The following is a 20,112-nucleotide window of genomic DNA, read 5'->3' on the forward strand; positions in this document are numbered from 1 at the left end:
CATGATGCAGGAGGAGGAGGAGCAGGAGGAACATTTAACATTAACACCAACATAAGGCCCAGAAAGCGGTACAGTTTTCGAGGATGAGGATGATTATGATGAGGAAAACAAAGACATACCGTGTTCCCAGCAGGGTGGTACTCTAAGCAGGTCATTGACATCACTCGAGCGTGGCTGGGGAGATACAGAGGAAATAGACATTACACCTCCCACCGAAGATAGCTTGTTGACTCTGGACAGCCTGGCACACATGAGCCAATTTATGCTGCTGTGTCTGAAGAACGACCTCAGTGTTGCCAGGATTGTAAACAATGATGATTGCTGGATGGCCACCCTGCTGGATCCCCGCTACAAAGACAATATAGCATCATTAATTCCATCTGTGAAACGGGACAACAAGGTACAGGAATAAAAGGTTGCATTGGTGCAGGCACTAAGTACAGCATTTTCATCTGACACTGAGGAGAAGAATGAGGAAGAGAAGCAAGGCACCAAAGCAGCTTGGGAACCCGCACCATGTCTCCAGGCAGGGCTGGCCTGACCGAATTTTGGCAAAAGTTTATGAACACACCAAAATATCGGGAACAACATGTAGTACAGCGCTAATCAGCAGGGGGCAACATTTTCAGAACATGGTGCAAGACTACATGTCCCAGCATCTTAAGGTGAAATCTAATGGGTCTGCCCCTTTTAACTTCTGGGTCTCGAAATTGGACACCTGGCTCAAGCTTGCCCTTTATATCTTGGAGGTGCTGGCCTGCACTCTAACAAGTGTTATATCCAAATGTGTGTTCAGCACGGCACAGGGGGTCATAACAGACAAGTGCACACATCTGTCCACAACCAAAGTGGGAACACTGATTTTCCTTAAAATGAACCAGGCGTGGATCTCACAGGACTTTTCGCTACCTTTGGCTTTGTAGAGAACTATAACAGCCACACACAGCCATGGTTGGACTTTAGTTCATAGTACTGTTATTTTGGTGTGTCCCCAAAATTTGAGCCAGCCCCCTGCCCCCCCAAAGAAAACCTGTTCTGTATCTCCTCCTACAATACAGTATATATGTAATATATATATAGTGTGTGTGTGTATATATATATATATATATATATGTATATATATATATAATATATTGTAGTGTAAAATAAACAATTAATAAAAAAAATAATGACGTAGCGCTCTGCAATATTTTTGATTCTCAGCACAGATAAAGCAGATGGCTATGGGCTGCCACCCCCATCTGCCTGGCTTTACCTTGGCTGGAAATCAAAATACAAGGAAGCCCATTTTTTTTTAATTATTTAAAAAAAATAGTAAAAAAAAAATGTGTGTGTTCTCGCTGTATTTTGATCACCAGTCAGGTGAAACCAGGCAGCTGGGGGCTGGAATTCTCAGTGTGGTAAGGTCCAAGCATTCTGGCCCCCCCATGCTAAAAACCATAACCTGCAGCCTCCCCTGGAAATGGCGCATTGTTTCTTAGCAACATTTCCAGGTGCATTACCCGGCTCATCCAGTAGCCCTGATGGCGGTGGAATGCTTGGTAAAAAGGGGGTTAATGCCAGCTTTGTATTCTCAGTTGATAAAGCGCTGTGGAATTAATAGCGCTATATAAATGAATAAAATTATTATTATTATTATACTAAGCCCGAAGTTCATGGTGTCATGTCAAATTAGACATGGCCACCATGAATTTCTAGTAAACAGTAAAAAAAAAACACAACACAGATTTTTTTTTTATTAGAAATAAAACAAAAAACATTTAGAGAGTTAGAGACCCTATCATTATTATAAAAAAATCCGTAGTCCAACGTAGTCCACAGGGAGAGCAATGTCAGCTCTGTTTCATCACTCTGTACAGACAAGCGTCTCTACAGAGCAAAAAGCAGGCTGACACTGACAGTCAAAGTTCAATCGAGTCCTTGGCTAAACCATGGACTCGGGTGAACGCTGACGTCAACGCGAACACGGCTGAAAAAAGTGCCGAGTGATGAGCAATGCAGTGAATACTGTCGGAAGTTAATGATCAGACCCGTAAGCAGAAGTGGCTGGGAGACAGTGGGTCTGCAGGATGCGTCACGGGACCTGTAAGTATAATGACAATGTTTATTAGTAACTATATTCTTTATTTTTCCGACCCCTCAACCCCCCCATCCGATAACTGTAAAGTCCAAGCTCGGGCTTCAGACGCAAGTTCGCGTTATCTCCGGCCCCGAACTCGGACTTTGCAAAAAGCTCAGGCAAGGCTCCCGATCTTGAACATTGGGGGGGTTCGACCATCACTAATTCCATGCTCTCGGCTTCCTCTTCACTAATATGCATGCTGCTAGCAGTGACAGTGGTGCTGCTGCTAGTTGCTTACACTTTCTTATTGTTGATATTAGTTTGTTTTTTTTCTATCGCCATACAACATTCATTGCTTCTACAAATAGATAATAATGATCCTAAACACACGTCAAAATCCACAACAGACTACCTCAAAAGGCGCAATCTGAAGGTTTTACAATGGCCCTCACAGTGCCCTGATCTGACAGAAGACGAAGATGACAAAAGGAACGCAAAATATGGTCTCACCTAGGAGAGACAAGGAAAGTAGGATACAGGTACTGCTCAACTAGATGGGTTATGTGAGTTGCAGGCACCTATATGGAATGTTTTATTGTCAGTCCGTAAAAGTGCCATAATACTCTGACAACATTGTTCCCAGCATCGGCCTGTGAGTAAGATATGTGTCCAAGTGTCTCCCTCATAATCTTCACATTCCATTTCAGAGATTTTCAGGTCCTCCAGACCTCCCCTGGGGGGTCTCCTGGAAAAATGCTTGAGTTTCTCATTCACTTTCATTATGCTCATTACTCAAGACAAGCACCCGAGCATTTCAGTGCACTGCTCACCCATCACCATTACTAATTAAAAAATTAAACTTTTCTTTTATATGGAAAAATAGTGTAGTACATTGCAGATTCTTTTTATATTTTTCTCCTTCCATTAATGTACTGCTCAATAATCTATGATAAAAAAAGTTGAACGATATGTTTTGTTCATAGATTAACGTATTGAAACTGTTTCCAGATACTTAAGTGTACGATATTATTAAGTCATAAAATTCAGTAAGTATTCTACTATGTATATTAATTCTAAATACAAAAATAATATTATGTCTATATTGTTGTCATCTCTTTCATGAAGGTAAATGGTTTGAACCTACAGCCAGACACATACAAACTAATAAGATCAACTCTTATAATACATCTTCTTCTAGTGAGTATCTGAAGTCTGTAGCCAGTGCATGGTACAATTGATTAAAAAGTGCATTTACTAAGAGTATTCATAATAAGCGATGACCTGTGCAACTCAATACATACATATAGGTCAATCAATCCATATGCAGTCAACTACTTGTTTGCTTTCACCGGATAATTTGTTATTTTCCCTGAACTAACACATTACTACACCTCGGCTTGTCTTGTTGGTAATTACTTATATAAAGCCTTTGTCATGATTCAATTAAGGGTATCCCCAAGGTGCTCATCTCGAAGAATCAACGCAGCATTTGATTTTGTCTCTAAAATTATTCCTGCAAATATGGTGGACCTTGCCATGTAGAGGGGCAAAGAAAAACTGCCATTATAAACTCAGATTTGAGTAAAATTTAACATATTCAGAAAACATATACGGTACATCCAATCCAATGTCACATACAGAGGCAACCCATAAGTAGACCCTCTGATTTTCAGATATTGACTTTTATTTCACAGTATCCACATGATACAAATGCCAAATATGCATATAAAGGTTGGCTATCCCACTATTTGCTTTCTTTAAAGCCTTAATACAGAGTAGATAAGTTCTGCAATTTCGACTGATGGACTTTTGGACCACTCAGCATTCAAAAACTTTCCACGCAAGTAGGATTTTGTGAACGGACTCTCACTGCATGACCAAGCATGGCCCAGACATGCTCTTTGGGAATATTGTCAGGTAATTTTCCAGCTCACAGAAGCTTGTGGATGCCTTTTTTTTTGCCTGTCAGCCTTGGGTTGTTAACAATGTGTCAAGGAGCGCCACGTTCCAGGAACAAAGTGGAAGTTTTCTTCAGAAGCCCACCTAAGACAAGAACATGCAAAGCGCCAGACAAAACCCAGGGAGATGACTGTGAGGAGGGCTGAGATAAGCATTGTAAATGTGTTCTGTACTTTAATGTGGGAGACACAGAGACAGGTGCACTGCTGAAGAAAATGTGCCAGCAGACTGCGGTAACTGTTCTAAAGCAGGAGCTGCTGTGGAGTGTGCCAGCAGGCCCTGGGCAAAGTTTGCAAGTACACGATGTTTCTATTTTCTACCCAAGAACATGATGTCTCATGTAACACTGGTAAAAGCTATCCACTATTTGACTTCCGTGAGACTGTTAACTCAAGCTTATTGCCTCCCAGTTAAGCCTCACGTCAGTGACTTTCCTCATACGCAAAAAAAGAACAGATTGTCACCAGTGTTTGGTGGTCAGTATGACTGTTTTTACTATCAGTGTTTCATCAGTGATTTTCTTTTATAAAAAAATAATTGCAAATTTTCCCCTACTGTAGTGTTAAAAAAATATGATTTTCATTGACCCATGGACTAGTATACTTGATTTTGATACATGACTTGAAAAATAGAAAACGGACATGTTGATATTTTTTTTAAGATCAGTCAGTGTGCAAAAAATAAAAAAGGGAATGTGAACAGTCACAGGGATCTCAAACACGACCTCTGTGGTTGCATCATGTGGCCTGCAGGCCCCGGAACTATCATGATCGTGGCTAGTTCCACAGAGCCGCTCATGTTAATGCTTCTTCTTCAGTGAATATGCCTTCATGTTTGCATGTTTGAAATGTATCACGCTGCAGAGACCAGGTCTCTGCACTGCAATACCGATACCAGTCACCGACCAATCAGAGAACGACAGCTGACATCAGCATGCCATCACAAGTGGCAAACGACATCATTGCCATGTGCCTTTCCGGTTGTGGAAGAGAAGAGGTCGCTGTTTGCTGAGGGAGTGAGGGCAGGTTAGAAGAATTATTTTTTATGTGTATGTGAAAAGCAGCAGAATGGGAGACATTGCTACAAGATGAGGACCAGCATAAGCGCATTATTACAAGATGGGGCCCAGCAGGGGGACATTAGAGAAAGAAGAGCACCAGGGGCACCACGATGGGGACGTTACTATAAGATGGGAACCAGGATGGGGACATTACGGCAAGAAGAGGACCAGGATGGGCACATTACTACAAGATACAGACCAGCATGGAGGTCATTAATACAGGATGGGGACCAGGATGGGCAATATTGCTACAATATTGGAACCAGGATTGGCAATTCACTACAAGAAGAAGACCAGTATAGGACACATTACTACAAGATGGGAACCAGGATGAGGTACATTACTACAAAATAGGGACCAGGATGGCAGACATTGCTTCAAGTTGGGGACTTGGATGGGTCATAACTACAAGATAGGGACCCGGATGGGAACATTGATAAAAGATATTGGTCAAGATTACTATGCGGTACTAATTGTATTACTGTGTAGGTGACCAACTGGGGGAAAAAATAAAAAGGAAAAAAAATTGCAAAAATGTAAAAAAGAATTAAAAATAAGGAATGAAAAAATAATCCAAAAATATTTTTCCACTAAAAATCCTATTTTATGCACAAGCTAAAGTTGTTATTGCCACAACTGTAATGAACCAATCTATAACACTGTACCCTAACATACAATTAATGTCGTTAAAAAAAATAAACAACATGGCAAAAATGGCTAATAAAATTATCAAAAAGTTACACAGGAAAAAAATATGATATCACTGAATATGTAATCTCATCCTGCAGATAATGTGGCCTGCCAAAGTCAAATGTTTTGTATGTCTGGCCCATATACCCAACTGAGTTTGGACCCCTGCTATAATGGCTATGTGTTCTATCAGTGAAAACACATGTACAGATGTGGAAAATGGATGTATTAAAGTGGCTTTAGTAAAATTGTTGTACATCTGCATTGCTTTTGTCTGAGAGGAACCAAGGGCCATTATATTCACACTCTTAAAAGGACACCACAACATCTTTTATACCCCAGTATTCCCTAAATGAAAAAACTAACCATTTTACAAGCCTATGACTGATGAATGTTACTGTTAGGCTACTTTCACACATCCATGTTTTTGGCAACAGGCACAATCCGGCTTGTGCCTGATGCAACGGATCCGTCGCAGATTGTGTAAAAACTGATGTGACGGATCTACTGTAGCAAAAAACAGATCCGTTTTGGGTTTTTTTATGCCAAAAGAGAGAGAGACCCCATCATCACCGCACACACCCAGGCACTACCCCCCCATCATCACCGCACACATCCAGGCACTACCGCCCAAATCATCACCGCACACCCCGGCACTACCACATCCATCATCACCGCACACCCCGGCACTACCGCCGCCATCATCACCGCACACACCAGGCACTACCGCTCTTATCATCACTGCACACACCGGCACTACCGCCCCCATCATCACTGCACACACCCAGGCACTACCACTCCCATCATCACCGCACACACCCAGGCACTACCGCCCCATCAGCACAGCACACACCCAGGCACTACCGCTCCCTTCTTCACCGCGCACACCCAGGCACTACCACTCCCATCAACACCGCACACATCCCGGCACTACCACCCCTATCATCACCGCACACACTCAGGCACTACAGTATCCATCATCACCGCACACACGCAGGCACTACTGCTCCCATCATCCCCGCACATGCAGGCACTACCGCTCCTATCATCACCGCACACATCCTGTCACTACCATCCCTATCATCACCACACACACCCAAGCACTACCGCTCCCATCATCACTGCACATGCAGGCACTACGGCACCCATCATCACCGCACATACCGGCACTACCGCACTCATCATCAGCACACACACCCAGACACTACCGCACCCATCACCACTGCACACACCCAGGCACTACAGAACCCATCATCACCGCACACACGCATGCATTACCGCACCCATCATCACCGCACACACACCAGCACTACCTGAGGGACATCGCTGCTGACAACGTGACTCACTTCAGTTGCTCCGTGAAGCTGAAAGTGAGCGGTCATGGTCTGTGGCCGCTCTCTGTCAGCTTCCAATGTAGCAGAGCTGAAAGTGTCGTGGAACCTCGTGTGGATTACGTCGGACCTGGAGGGGTATTTGGGGATTTTAATAAAGTGGTGAAAGGGGAGTTTTTTTGTCTTTTATTTCAAATAAAGGATTTTTCAGTGTTTGTGTTTATTTACTTTCACTATAGATTAATCATGGGGGGTGTCTCATAGACGCCTGCCATGATTAACCTAGGACTTAGTGGCAGCTATATGCCGCCATTAACCCGATTGCCACCGCACTAGGGCAATTCGGGATGAGCCGGGTAGAGTCCCGGGACTGTCGCATCTAATGGATGCTGCAATTCTGGGTGGCTGCTGGCTGATATTTTTAGGCTGAGGGGCTCCCCATAACATGGAGCTCCCCATCCTGAAAATACCAGCCTTTAGCCGAGTGGCTTTACTTTGGCTGGTATCAAAATAGGAGGAGACCGCAAGCTGGTTTTTTTCCATCATTTATTTATTTATTGTACTGCATGATATAGACCCGCCCACCGGCGTCTGTGATTGGTTACAATGAGACAGCTATCACTCAGCGTGGGGCATGTCTGACTGCAACAAATGATAGGCACCGGTGGGCAGGGGAAGCAGGGAATACGAGATGGAATAATGACCAGCCGGCATTTTCAAAAGAGGAGAAGCCGCCAGAGCAGTGTGACAGCCGTGCAGCGCCGCGCCCATGATCAGTGAGTATGAGAGAGGGGGTGAGAGGGAGAGACAACTTGAAGAAAGGCAAATATCCAGCATCAAGGAGGGTAGTAGATTAAAACTTGCTTTTATTAGACAAGTAAAAACAAAATGTAGTCCAGTAAGCACAGAGGCACAAGTTTTAAGCGTGTAAACCAACGCGTTTCGACCAGAGCGTCTTATTCATGGCATGTGAATTACCCCAAAACTGATACCATATAAAGGGAGGCACACATTATACGTCATTGGCAAGGCTGAGTGCTTGATTAAAATTAAAACAGGTGCAAGTCCCAGTGCAATATAGACATATGGGACTGGAGTAAAAACATATGTGTGGAAAACCGCAGTTTGAAGAACAAAATTTACATAGACATATAAATGAAGCACAGATCAGAATTTATAGTTTACAGAGGATTAAATTGAGAACAAAAAAAAAAAATTGAATATGCATATATGCATATGTATGATTCATTTAAAAAATTATAATGAAGCAATAAAAAGGCAAGAAAAAGAATTTATTATTATTATTTCAACATGTTATAGGAATGGAACCCGCTGGATATTCAGACTGTGCGATATTGTAGCAACAAATCCGAAAATCCTGCTGGATTCCGTCATTGATGTATTTGCTCTGATGGAACCGGCCGGACATTCAGACTGTGCGGTGTTGTGGCACCAGATCCAAAAGTGTTGCTTGATTCCATCATTGATATAAATGTTCTGATGGTTCAGTCAATACCTTGGCCGATTGAAATAAATGTGGATAAGCCCAAAAGTTTACGGTGGACATTCATAAGGTAAATGTGGGACAGTCATGATGTTATATATACTGTCAGTTGGGGCATCCGACAAGAGCCATGCAAATATCATAGGTAACATACTCGTAGTATATCATAAGTAATGGATTTAACATGAGATGATTTCTTATGATAGATTACAAGCCATAAGTGGCATTCAATACAAATTTAATACAAGTTTAAGTGTCCTACATGAAATTTTATGTAGATAAAAAATAATTATCTCGATTGTTTTTTAGCAAGTTTACACCCCGTGCAAAGATTATTAATGCAGCGGGAGGATCACTCGCAGGACAATAAAAATTTCTAATTATCCACGAGTAGAACCTATAGATATATGCAGAGCTCCTGGTATATATAGCAAATAGCTCTCCATTGCACATAATTTTTGTATATTGAGAGAATTTTTTGTCTCATATAGTAGTGAGATGTATTTTTATATATATTTTTTGCTACATAAGTGATTTGAATGATATCATGACATTGGGAAAAATGTGGAATACATGGATAGATACTTTTATTGAAATTAGTTGTCTTTATTGTTTATAATAAATTACTTAGGAGTATTGCAGAATTAAATCCTGCCGGATGTTCAGACCATGCGGTATCCTAGTACCAAGCCTGAAGATCCAGAAGGATTCTCTATTCAGGAGTTTTCTTCTGTGATCTCCTCCTCTTACTGGCTTGATCACTTTTTCGATACCCATGAATGTAAATGAGTCCAAACATCTATTGTGGGTGTTCACAAAGTGTCGTGAGACAGCTGAAATATTGGAGGCATTGACATTCAAAGTATCAGACAAGTGCCGCCTGATCCTTATTTTGAGCGGACTCCCGGTGCATCCGGTATATTGAATCTTACATAGAGTACATTCAATTAAATAGACCACAAAGGATGTATTGCAATTGATATAATTTTCAATGTTATATGTAGAATTTGTATGAGTAGAAGTAATGGTTTTGCTGATTTTTGCATATTTGCAAGCTGTGCAATAATTGTGGCCACAACGAAAAAATCCCTTGCAGGAAAGCCAGTTCTTATTATTTATCCTAGTGTCAGTGATCATGCTAGGAGATAAAATATTAGCCAGACTCATGGCACGTTTGGCAAGAAATTTAATATCATATTGTTCTAGGATATTAAAGAGATTTTTATCCTGGTGAAGTACTGGAAGATGTTTTTTAATGATTTTCACAATGTCATGATATTGTGGAGAATAGACTGTGCTGAAAGTAATTTTATTGGAACTATTTTTTCTATGTTTATTTTTATTATTATTTTTTAGTAAATCGTCTCTATCAATGTTATTTACAATTTTGCAAGCTCTTTCTAAGCTCCATTGAGAATAACCCCGATTCCTGAGTTTATTGACAGTTTTGGTACATTCCTGTGGAAAGAGATCAGAAGGGGAACAATTCCTTTTGGTCCTGATTAATTCCCCCACAGGAATGTTTTTAATTGTGTAGGCCGGATGGCAAGAACTGGCCAATAGTAGTGAGTTACAGTCTGTATCCTTGCTATAAGAGAGAGGGGAGCCAGCACGATCTGAAATTGGCATGCATCATATAAAAAGTGAAAATTCACAGATTTATTCCAACTGTACTACAATAAAAAAAATGAGATTTTTAGCAAATAATTGATCAATTTTTTGAGCCACCCCTGCCAACGTCACGGCAAATCTCAATAGGGGGGTCCTACTCTACATTCTGTATTTCATGTGCCATGCGGCCTCCTAGATAAAGTTAAAAGCAGAACCATAATAGAGCACACATACCTGTAACCTGTATATAACCGCTTCTATGTTGCAAAAAAGGCACTTGTGGATAGAGACCAGCCCAGGTCCCAGCATGTGGAGCAAGCTCTGCACCATACCAGGACTATATCAGAACTGATCCTCCCAGTGCCAAACAGCAACCATTGATAAAGGCGGACCAGATCCAAGATGGTGCTTAATTAGCATTGCCTGTGGAAAGGGGTGAGGTAACTGAATCTGAACAGCCACCAACAGGAGGAATACAAAGCAAACCAAAATCAGGCGTGCATGGCATGGTGGTGACCGGCCACCAGAATTTGTAGCATAACTACGACCAAACAGAGAGAGAGGGGAGCCAGCACGATCTGAAATTGGCATGCATCATATAAAAAGTGAAAATTCACAGATTTATTCCAACTGTACTACAATAAAAAAAATGAGATTTTTAGCAAATAATTGATCAATTTTTTGAGCCACCCCTGCCAACGTCACGGCAAATCTCAATAGGGGGGTCCTACTCTACATTCTGTATTTCATGTGCCATGCGGCCTCCTAGATAAAGTTAAAAGCAGAACCATAATAGAGCACACATACCTGTAACCTGTATATAACCGCTTCTATGTTGCAAAAAAGGCACTTGTGGATAGAGACCAGCCCAGGTCCCAGCATGTGGAGCAAGCTCTGCACCATACCAGGACTATATCAGAACTGATCCTCCCAGTGCCAAACAGCAACCATTGATAAAGGCGGACCAGATCCAAGATGGTGCTTAATTAGCATTGCCTGTGGAAAGGGGTGAGGTAACTGAATCTGAACAGCCACCAACAGGAGGAATACAAAGCAAACCAAAATCAGGCGTGCATGGCATGGTGGTGACCGGCCACCAGAATTTGTAGCATAACTACGACCAAACAGAGAGAGAGGGGAGCCAGCACGATCTGAAATTGGCATGCATCATATAAAAAGTGAAAATTCACAGATTTATTCCAACTGTACTACAATAAAAAAAATGAGATTTTTAGCAAATAATTGATCAATTTTTTGAGCCACCCCTGCCAACGTCACGGCAAATCTCAATAGGGGGGTCCTACTCTACATTCTGTATTTCATGTGCCATGCGGCCTCCTAGATAAAGTTAAAAGCAGAACCATAATAGAGCACACATACCTGTAACCTGTATATAACCGCTTCTATGTTGCAAAAAAGGCACTTGTGGATAGAGACCAGCCCAGGTCCCAGCATGTGGAGCAAGCTCTGCACCATACCAGGACTATATCAGAACTGATCCTCCCAGTGCCAAACAGCAACCATTGATAAAGGCGGACCAGATCCAAGATGGTGCTTAATTAGCATTGCCTGTGGAAAGGGGTGAGGTAACTGAATCTGAACAGCCACCAACAGGAGGAATACAAAGCAAACCAAAATCAGGCGTGCATGGCATGGTGGTGACCGGCCACCAGAATTTGTAGCATAACTACGACCAAACAGAGAGAGAGGGGAGCCAGCACGATCTGAAATTGGCATGCATCATATAAAAAGTGAAAATTCACAGATTTATTCCAACTGTACTACAATAAAAAAAATGAGATTTTTAGCAAATAATTGATCAATTTTTTGAGCCACCCCTGCCAACGTCACGGCAAATCTCAATAGGGGGGTCCTACTCTACATTCTGTATTTCATGTGCCATGCGGCCTCCTAGATAAAGTTAAAAGCAGAACCATAATAGAGCACACATACCTGTAACCTGTATATAACCGCTTCTATGTTGCAAAAAAGGCACTTGTGGATAGAGACCAGCCCAGGTCCCAGCATGTGGAGCAAGCTCTGCACCATACCAGGACTATATCAGAACTGATCCTCCCAGTGCCAAACAGCAACCATTGATAAAGGCGGACCAGATCCAAGATGGTGCTTAATTAGCATTGCCTGTGGAAAGGGGTGAGGTAACTGAATCTGAACAGCCACCAACAGGAGGAATACAAAGCAAACCAAAATCAGGCGTGCATGGCATGGTGGTGACCGGCCACCAGAATTTGTAGCATAACTACGACCAAACAGAGAGAGAGGGGAGCCAGCACGATCTGAAATTGGCATGCATCATATAAAAAGTGAAAATTCACAGATTTATTCCAACTGTACTACAATAAAAAAAATGAGATTTTTAGCAAATAATTGATCAATTTTTTGAGCCACCCCTGCCAACGTCACGGCAAATCTCAATAGGGGGGTCCTACTCTACATTCTGTATTTCATGTGCCATGCGGCCTCCTAGATAAAGTTAAAAGCAGAACCATAATAGAGCACACATACCTGTAACCTGTATATAACCGCTTCTATGTTGCAAAAAAGGCACTTGTGGATAGAGACCAGCCCAGGTCCCAGCATGTGGAGCAAGCTCTGCACCATACCAGGACTATATCAGAACTGATCCTCCCAGTGCCAAACAGCAACCATTGATAAAGGCGGACCAGATCCAAGATGGTGCTTAATTAGCATTGCCTGTGGAAAGGGGTGAGGTAACTGAATCTGAACAGCCACCAACAGGAGGAATACAAAGCAAACCAAAATCAGGCGTGCATGGCATGGTGGTGACCGGCCACCAGAATTTGTAGCATAACTACGACCAAACAGAGAGAGATGGGAGCCAGCACGATCTGAAATTGGCATGCATCATATAAAAAGTGAAAATTCACAGATTTATTCCAACTGTACTACAATAAAAAAAATGAGATTTTTAGCAAATAATTGATCAATTTTTTGAGCCACCCCTGCCAACGTCACGGCAAATCTCAATAGGGGGGTCCTACTCTACATTCTGTATTTCATGTGCCATGCGGCCTCCTAGATAAAGTTAAAAGCAGAACCATAATAGAGCACACATACCTGTAACCTGTATATAACCGCTTCTATGTTGCAAAAAAGGCACTTGTGGATAGAGACCAGCCCAGGTCCCAGCATGTGGAGCAAGCTCTGCACCATACCAGGACTATATCAGAACTGATCCTCCCAGTGCCAAACAGCAACCATTGATAAAGGCGGACCAGATCCAAGATGGTGCTTAATTAGCATTGCCTGTGGAAAGGGGTGAGGTAACTGAATCTGAACAGCCACCAACAGGAGGAATACAAAGCAAACCAAAATCAGGCGTGCATGGCATGGTGGTGACCGGCCACCAGAATTTGTAGCATAACTACGACCAAACAGAGAGAGAGGGGAGCCAGCACGATCTGAAATTGGCATGCATCATATAAAAAGTGAAAATTCACAGATTTATTCCAACTGTACTACAATAAAAAAAATGAGATTTTTAGCAAATAATTGATCAATTTTTTGAGCCACCCCTGCCAACGTCACGGCAAATCTCAATAGGGGGGTCCTACTCTACATTCTGTATTTCATGTGCCATGCGGCCTCCTAGATAAAGTTAAAAGCAGAACCATAATAGAGCACACATACCTGTAACCTGTATATAACCGCTTCTATGTTGCAAAAAAGGCACTTGTGGATAGAGACCAGCCCAGGTCCCAGCATGTGGAGCAAGCTCTGCACCATACCAGGACTATATCAGAACTGATCCTCCCAGTGCCAAACAGCAACCATTGATAAAGGCGGACCAGATCCAAGATGGTGCTTAATTAGCATTGCCTGTGGAAAGGGGTGAGGTAACTGAATCTGAACAGCCACCAACAGGAGGAATACAAAGCAAACCAAAATCAGGCGTGCATGGCATGGTGGTGACCGGCCACCAGAATTTGTAGCATAACTACGACCAAACAGAGAGAGAGGGGAGCCAGCACGATCTGAAATTGGCATGCATCATGTAAAAAGTGAAAATTCACAGATTTATTCCAACTGTACTACAATAAAAAAAATGAGATTTTTAGCAAATAATTGATCAATTTTTTGAGCCACCCCTGCCAACGTCACGGCAAATCTCAATAGGGGGGTCCTACTCTACATTCTGTATTTCATGTGCCATGCGGCCTCCTAGATAAAGTTAAAAGCAGAACCATAATAGAGCACACATACCTGTAACCTGTATATAACCGCTTCTATGTTGCAAAAAAGGCACTTGTGGATAGAGACCAGCCCAGGTCCCAGCATGTGGAGCAAGCTCTGCACCATACCAGGACTATATCAGAACTGATCCTCCCAGTGCCAAACAGCAACCATTGATAAAGGCGGACCAGATCCAAGATGGTGCTTAATTAGCATTGCCTGTGGAAAGGGGTGAGGTAACTGAATCTGAACAGCCACCAACAGGAGGAATACAAAGCAAACCAAAATCAGGCGTGCATGGCATGGTGGTGACCGGCCACCAGAATTTGTAGCATAACTACGACCAAACAGAGAGAGAGGGGAGCCAGCACGATCTGAAATTGGCATGCATCATATAAAAAGTGAAAATTCACAGATTTATTCCAACTGTACTACAATAAAAAAAATGAGATTTTTAGCAAATAATTGATCAATTTTTTGAGCCACCCCTGCCAACGTCACGGCAAATCTCAATAGGGGGGTCCTACTCTACATTCTGTATTTCATGTGCCATGCGGCCTCCTAGATAAAGTTAAAAGCAGAACCATAATAGAGCACACATACCTGTAACCTGTATATAACCGCTTCTATGTTGCAAAAAAGGCACTTGTGGATAGAGACCAGCCCAGGTCCCAGCATGTGGAGCAAGCTCTGCACCATACCAGGACTATATCAGAACTGATCCTCCCAGTGCCAAACAGCAACCATTGATAAAGGCGGACCAGATCCAAGATGGTGCTTAATTAGCATTGCCTGTGGAAAGGGGTGAGGTAACTGAATCTGAACAGCCACCAACAGGAGGAATACAAAGCAAACCAAAATCAGGCGTGCATGGCATGGTGGTGACCGGCCACCAGAATTTGTAGCATAACTACGACCAAACAGAGAGAGAGGGGAGCCAGCACGATCTGAAATTGGCATGCATCATATAAAAAGTGAAAATTCACAGATTTATTCCAACTGTACTACAATAAAAAAAATGAGATTTTTAGCAAATAATTGATCAATTTTTTGAGCCACCCCTGCCAACGTCACGGCAAATCTCAATAGGGGGGTCCTACTCTACATTCTGTATTTCATGTGCCATGCGGCCTCCTAGATAAAGTTAAAAGCAGAACCATAATAGAGCACACATACCTGTAACCTGTATATAACCGCTTCTATGTTGCAAAAAAGGCACTTGTGGATAGAGACCAGCCCAGGTCCCAGCATGTGGAGCAAGCTCTGCACCATACCAGGACTATATCAGAACTGATCCTCCCAGTGCCAAACAGCAACCATTGATAAAGGCGGACCAGATCCAAGATGGTGCTTAATTAGCATTGCCTGTGGAAAGGTGCTACAAATCTGGTGCCTGACCAACACCATACCATGCACGCCTGATTTTGGCTTGCAATATATTCCTCCTGTTGGTAGCTGTTCAGACCCAGTTACCTCACCCCTTTCCACAGGCAATGCTAATTAAGCACCATTCTTGGATCTGGTCCGCCTTTATCAATGGTTGCTGTTTGACACTGGGAGGATCAGTTCTGATATAGTCCTGGTATGTGTAGGGCTTGCTCCACATGCTGGGACCTGGGCTGGTCTCTATCCACAAGTGCCTTTTTTGCAACATGGAAGCGGCTATATACAGGTTGCAGGTATGTGTGCTCCATTATGGTTCTGCTTTTAACTTTATCTAGGAGGCCGCATGGCACATGAAATACAGAATGTAGAGTAGGACCCCCCTATTGAGATTTGCCGTGACGTTGGCAGGGGTGGCTCAAAAAATTGATCAATTATTTGCTAAAAATCTCATTTTTTTATTATAGTACAGTTGGAATAAATTTGTGAATTTTCACTTTTTATATGATGCATGCCAATTTCAGATCGTGCTGGTTCCCTTTTTTTCTCTGTTTTGACCGTAGTTATGCTACAAATCTGGTGCCTGACCAACACCATACCATGCACGCCTGATTTTGGCTTGCAATATATTCCTCCTGTTGGTAGCTGTTCAGACCCAGTTACCTCACCCCTTTCCACAGGCAATGCTAATTAAGCACCATTCTTGGATCTGGTCCGCCTTTATCAATGGTTGCTGTTTGACACTGGGAGGATCAGTTCTGATATAGTCCTGGTATGTGTAGGGCTTGCTCCACATGCTGGGACCTGGGCTGGTCTCTATCCACAAGTGCCTTTTTTGCAACATGGAAGCGGCTATATACAGGTTGCAGGTATGTGTGCTCCATTATGGTTCTGCTTTTAACTTTATCTAGGAGGCCGCATGGCACATGAAATACAGAATGTAGAGTAGGACCCCCCTATTGAGATTTGCCGTGACGTTGGCAGGGGTGGCTCAAAAAATTGATCAATTATTTGCTAAAAACCTCATTTTTTTATTATAGTACAGTTGGAATAAATTTGTGAATTTTCACTTTTTATATGATGCATGCCAATTTCAGATCGTGCTGGTTCCCTTTTTTTCTCTGTTTTGACCGTAGTTATGCTACAAATCTGGTGCCTGACCAACACCATACCATGCACGCCTGATTTTGGCTTGCAATATATTCCTCCTGTTGGTAGCTGTTCAGACCCAGTTACCTCACCCCTTTCCACAGGCAATGCTAATTAAGCACCATTCTTGGATCTGGTCCGCCTTTATCAATGGTTGCTGTTTGACACTGGGAGGATCAGTTCTGATATAGTCCTGGTATGTGTAGGGCTTGCTCCACATGCTGGGACCTGGGCTGGTCTCTATCCACAAGTGCCTTTTTTGCAACATGGAAGCGGCTATATACAGGTTGCAGGTATGTGTGCTCCATTATGGTTCTGCTTTTAACTTTATCTAGGAGGCCGCATGGCACATGAAATACAGAATGTAGAGTAGGACCCCCCTATTGAGATTTGCCGTGACGTTGGCAGGGGTGGCTCAAAAAATTGATCAATTATTTGCTAAAAATCTCATTTTTTTATTATAGTACAGTTGGAATAAATTTGTGAATTTTCACTTTTTATATGATGCATGCCAATTTCAGATCGTGCTGGTTCCCTTTTTTTCTCTGTTTTGACCGTAGTTATGCTACAAATCTGGTGCCTGACCAACACCATACCATGCACGCCTGATTTTGGCTTGCAATATATTCCTCCTGTTGGTAGCTGTTCAGACCCAGTTACCTCACCCCTTTCCACAGGCAATGCTAATTAAGCACCATTCTTGGATCTGGTCCGCCTTTATCAATGGTTGCTGTTTGACACTGGGAGGATCAGTTCTGATATAGTCCTGGTATGTGTAGGGCTTGCTCCACATGCTGGGACCTGGGCTGGTCTCTATCCACAAGTGCCTTTTTTGCAACATGGAAGCGGCTATATACAGGTTGCAGGTATGTGTGCTCCATTATGGTTCTGCTTTTAACTTTATCTAGGAGGCCGCATGGCACATGAAATACAGAATGTAGAGTAGGACCCCCCTATTGAGATTTGCCGTGACGTTGGCAGGGGTGGCTCAAAAAATTGATCAATTATTTGCTAAAAATCTCATTTTTTTATTATAGTACAGTTGGAATAAATTTGTGAATTTTCACTTTTTATATGATGCATGCCAATTTCAGATCGTGCTGGTTCCCTTTTTTTCTCTGTTTTGACCGTAGTTATGCTACAAATCTGGTGCCTGACCAACACCATACCATGCACGCCTGATTTTGGCTTGCAATATATTCCTCCTGTTGGTAGCTGTTCAGACCCAGTTACCTCACCCCTTTCCACAGGCAATGCTAATTAAGCACCATTCTTGGATCTGGTCCGCCTTTATCAATGGTTGCTGTTTGACACTGGGAGGATCAGTTCTGATATAGTCCTGGTATGTGTAGGGCTTGCTCCACATGCTGGGACCTGGGCTGGTCTCTATCCACAAGTGCCTTTTTTGCAACATGGAAGCGGCTATATACAGGTTGCAGGTATGTGTGCTCCATTATGGTTCTGCTTTTAACTTTATCTAGGAGGCCGCATGGCACATGAAATACAGAATGTAGAGTAGGACCCCCCTATTGAGATTTGCCGTGACGTTGGCAGGGGTGGCTCAAAAAATTGATCAATTATTTGCTAAAAATCTCATTTTTTTATTATAGTACAGTTGGAATAAATTTGTGAATTTTCACTTTTTATATGATGCATGCCAATTTCAGATCGTGCTGGTTCCCTTTTTTTCTCTGTTTTGACCGTAGTTATGCTACAAATCTGGTGCCTGACCAACACCATACCATGCACGCCTGATTTTGGCTTGCAATATATTCCTCCTGTTGGTAGCTGTTCAGACCCAGTTACCTCACCCCTTTCCACAGGCAATGCTAATTAAGCACCATTCTTGGATCTGGTCCGCCTTTATCAATGGTTGCTGTTTGACACTGGGAGGATCAGTTCTGATATAGTCCTGGTATGTGTAGGGCTTGCTCCACATGCTGGGACCTGGGCTGGTCTCTATCCACAAGTGCCTTTTTTGCAACATGGAAGCGGCTATATACAGGTTGCAGGTATGTGTGCTCCATTATGGTTCTGCTTTTAACTTTATCTAGGAGGCCGCATGGCACATGAAATACAGAATGTAGAGTAGGACCCCCCTATTGAGATTTGCCGTGACGTTGGCAGGGGTGGCTCAAAAAATTGATCAATTATTTGCTAAAAATCTCATTTTTTTATTATAGTACAGTTGGAATAAATTTGTGAATTTTCACTTTTTATATGATGCATGCCAATTTCAGATCGTGCTGGTTCCCTTTTTTTCTCTATCCTTGCTATAAGGTATAGCATCTATATGGTTCTGATTCCCCACCAAAGTAACGTCAAGATAGTTAATTTTTTCAGAATTGGTATGGTATGTGAATTTTAAATTAAAAGGATTGTTGTTAATATACTCAATGAAATTGGGAATAGCCTGCGAGTCCCCCTTCCAAATTAACAGTAGGTCGTCTATGTATCTAGTGTAAAAAACAATATGGTCAAAAAATGGATTATTAAGTAAATCAAAAATATAAACCTCTTCAAAGACAGCCACAACAATGTTAGCTAAAGATGGGGAAAATTTTCCCCCCATACTAACTCCACAACGCTGTAAATAAAATTCCTTGTTAAAAGAAAAATAGTTGTGTGTTAAAAGAAAATTAACCGCTGTCACAATATAATCTTGAATGTTAAGTGGATACGAACTGTGTTTGGAAAGAAAGGACTCCAGGCACTCCAAAGCTACATGGTGGGGAATAGACGGATACAAACTCACTATGTCACAAGTAACCCAGATATATTCAGGCTGCCAAGTGTGGGAATCCAGATTGTATAAAAGGGCTTTAGTGTCCCTCAGGAACCCGGGGAGATCTTTGACAAGGGGTTGTAGAAAGTGAGCAACCCAGGATCCCAATCTTTCTCCCAGTGATCCTATGCCCGAAATTATGGGCCTAAAGGGGGGGGGGGAAAACCTCCTTATGGATTTTGGGTAAAGCATGGTAGATAGGGATCACTGGGAAGTCCACCTTTAAATAATCAAATATTTTTTGTGAGAGAATTCCCCTTGTGAGCCCATCTTCCAATAACCTGTCAATTTTATTTTTAAATAAAAGAGTTGGGTCTCCTTTGAGGTGAATGTAAGTATTGGTGTCTTGCAGAATTTCATTAT

The 20,112-nt window shown here is 42.3% G+C and overlaps 1 protein-coding gene across 1 annotated transcript in view; it reads left to right on the top strand.

Annotated features, from left to right (window-relative positions):
• Positions 1–2,021: 2,021 nt before the first annotated feature.
• Positions 2,022–20,112, top strand: part of NMS (neuromedin S) — a 187,369-nt gene continuing 169,278 nt past the window's right edge. Inside the window, exon 1 of the mRNA XM_075334263.1 lies at positions 2,022–2,085. Within this exon, the coding sequence (XP_075190378.1) occupies positions 2,070–2,085 (16 nt within the window). The 5' untranslated portion in view covers positions 2,022–2,069. The remainder of the gene's footprint in view (positions 2,086–20,112) is intronic.

Source organism: Anomaloglossus baeobatrachus, chromosome 2 (assembly GCF_048569485.1).
Source record: "Anomaloglossus baeobatrachus isolate aAnoBae1 chromosome 2, aAnoBae1.hap1, whole genome shotgun sequence".
In the NCBI taxonomy this organism is placed as follows: domain Eukaryota; kingdom Metazoa; phylum Chordata; class Amphibia; order Anura; family Aromobatidae; genus Anomaloglossus; species Anomaloglossus baeobatrachus.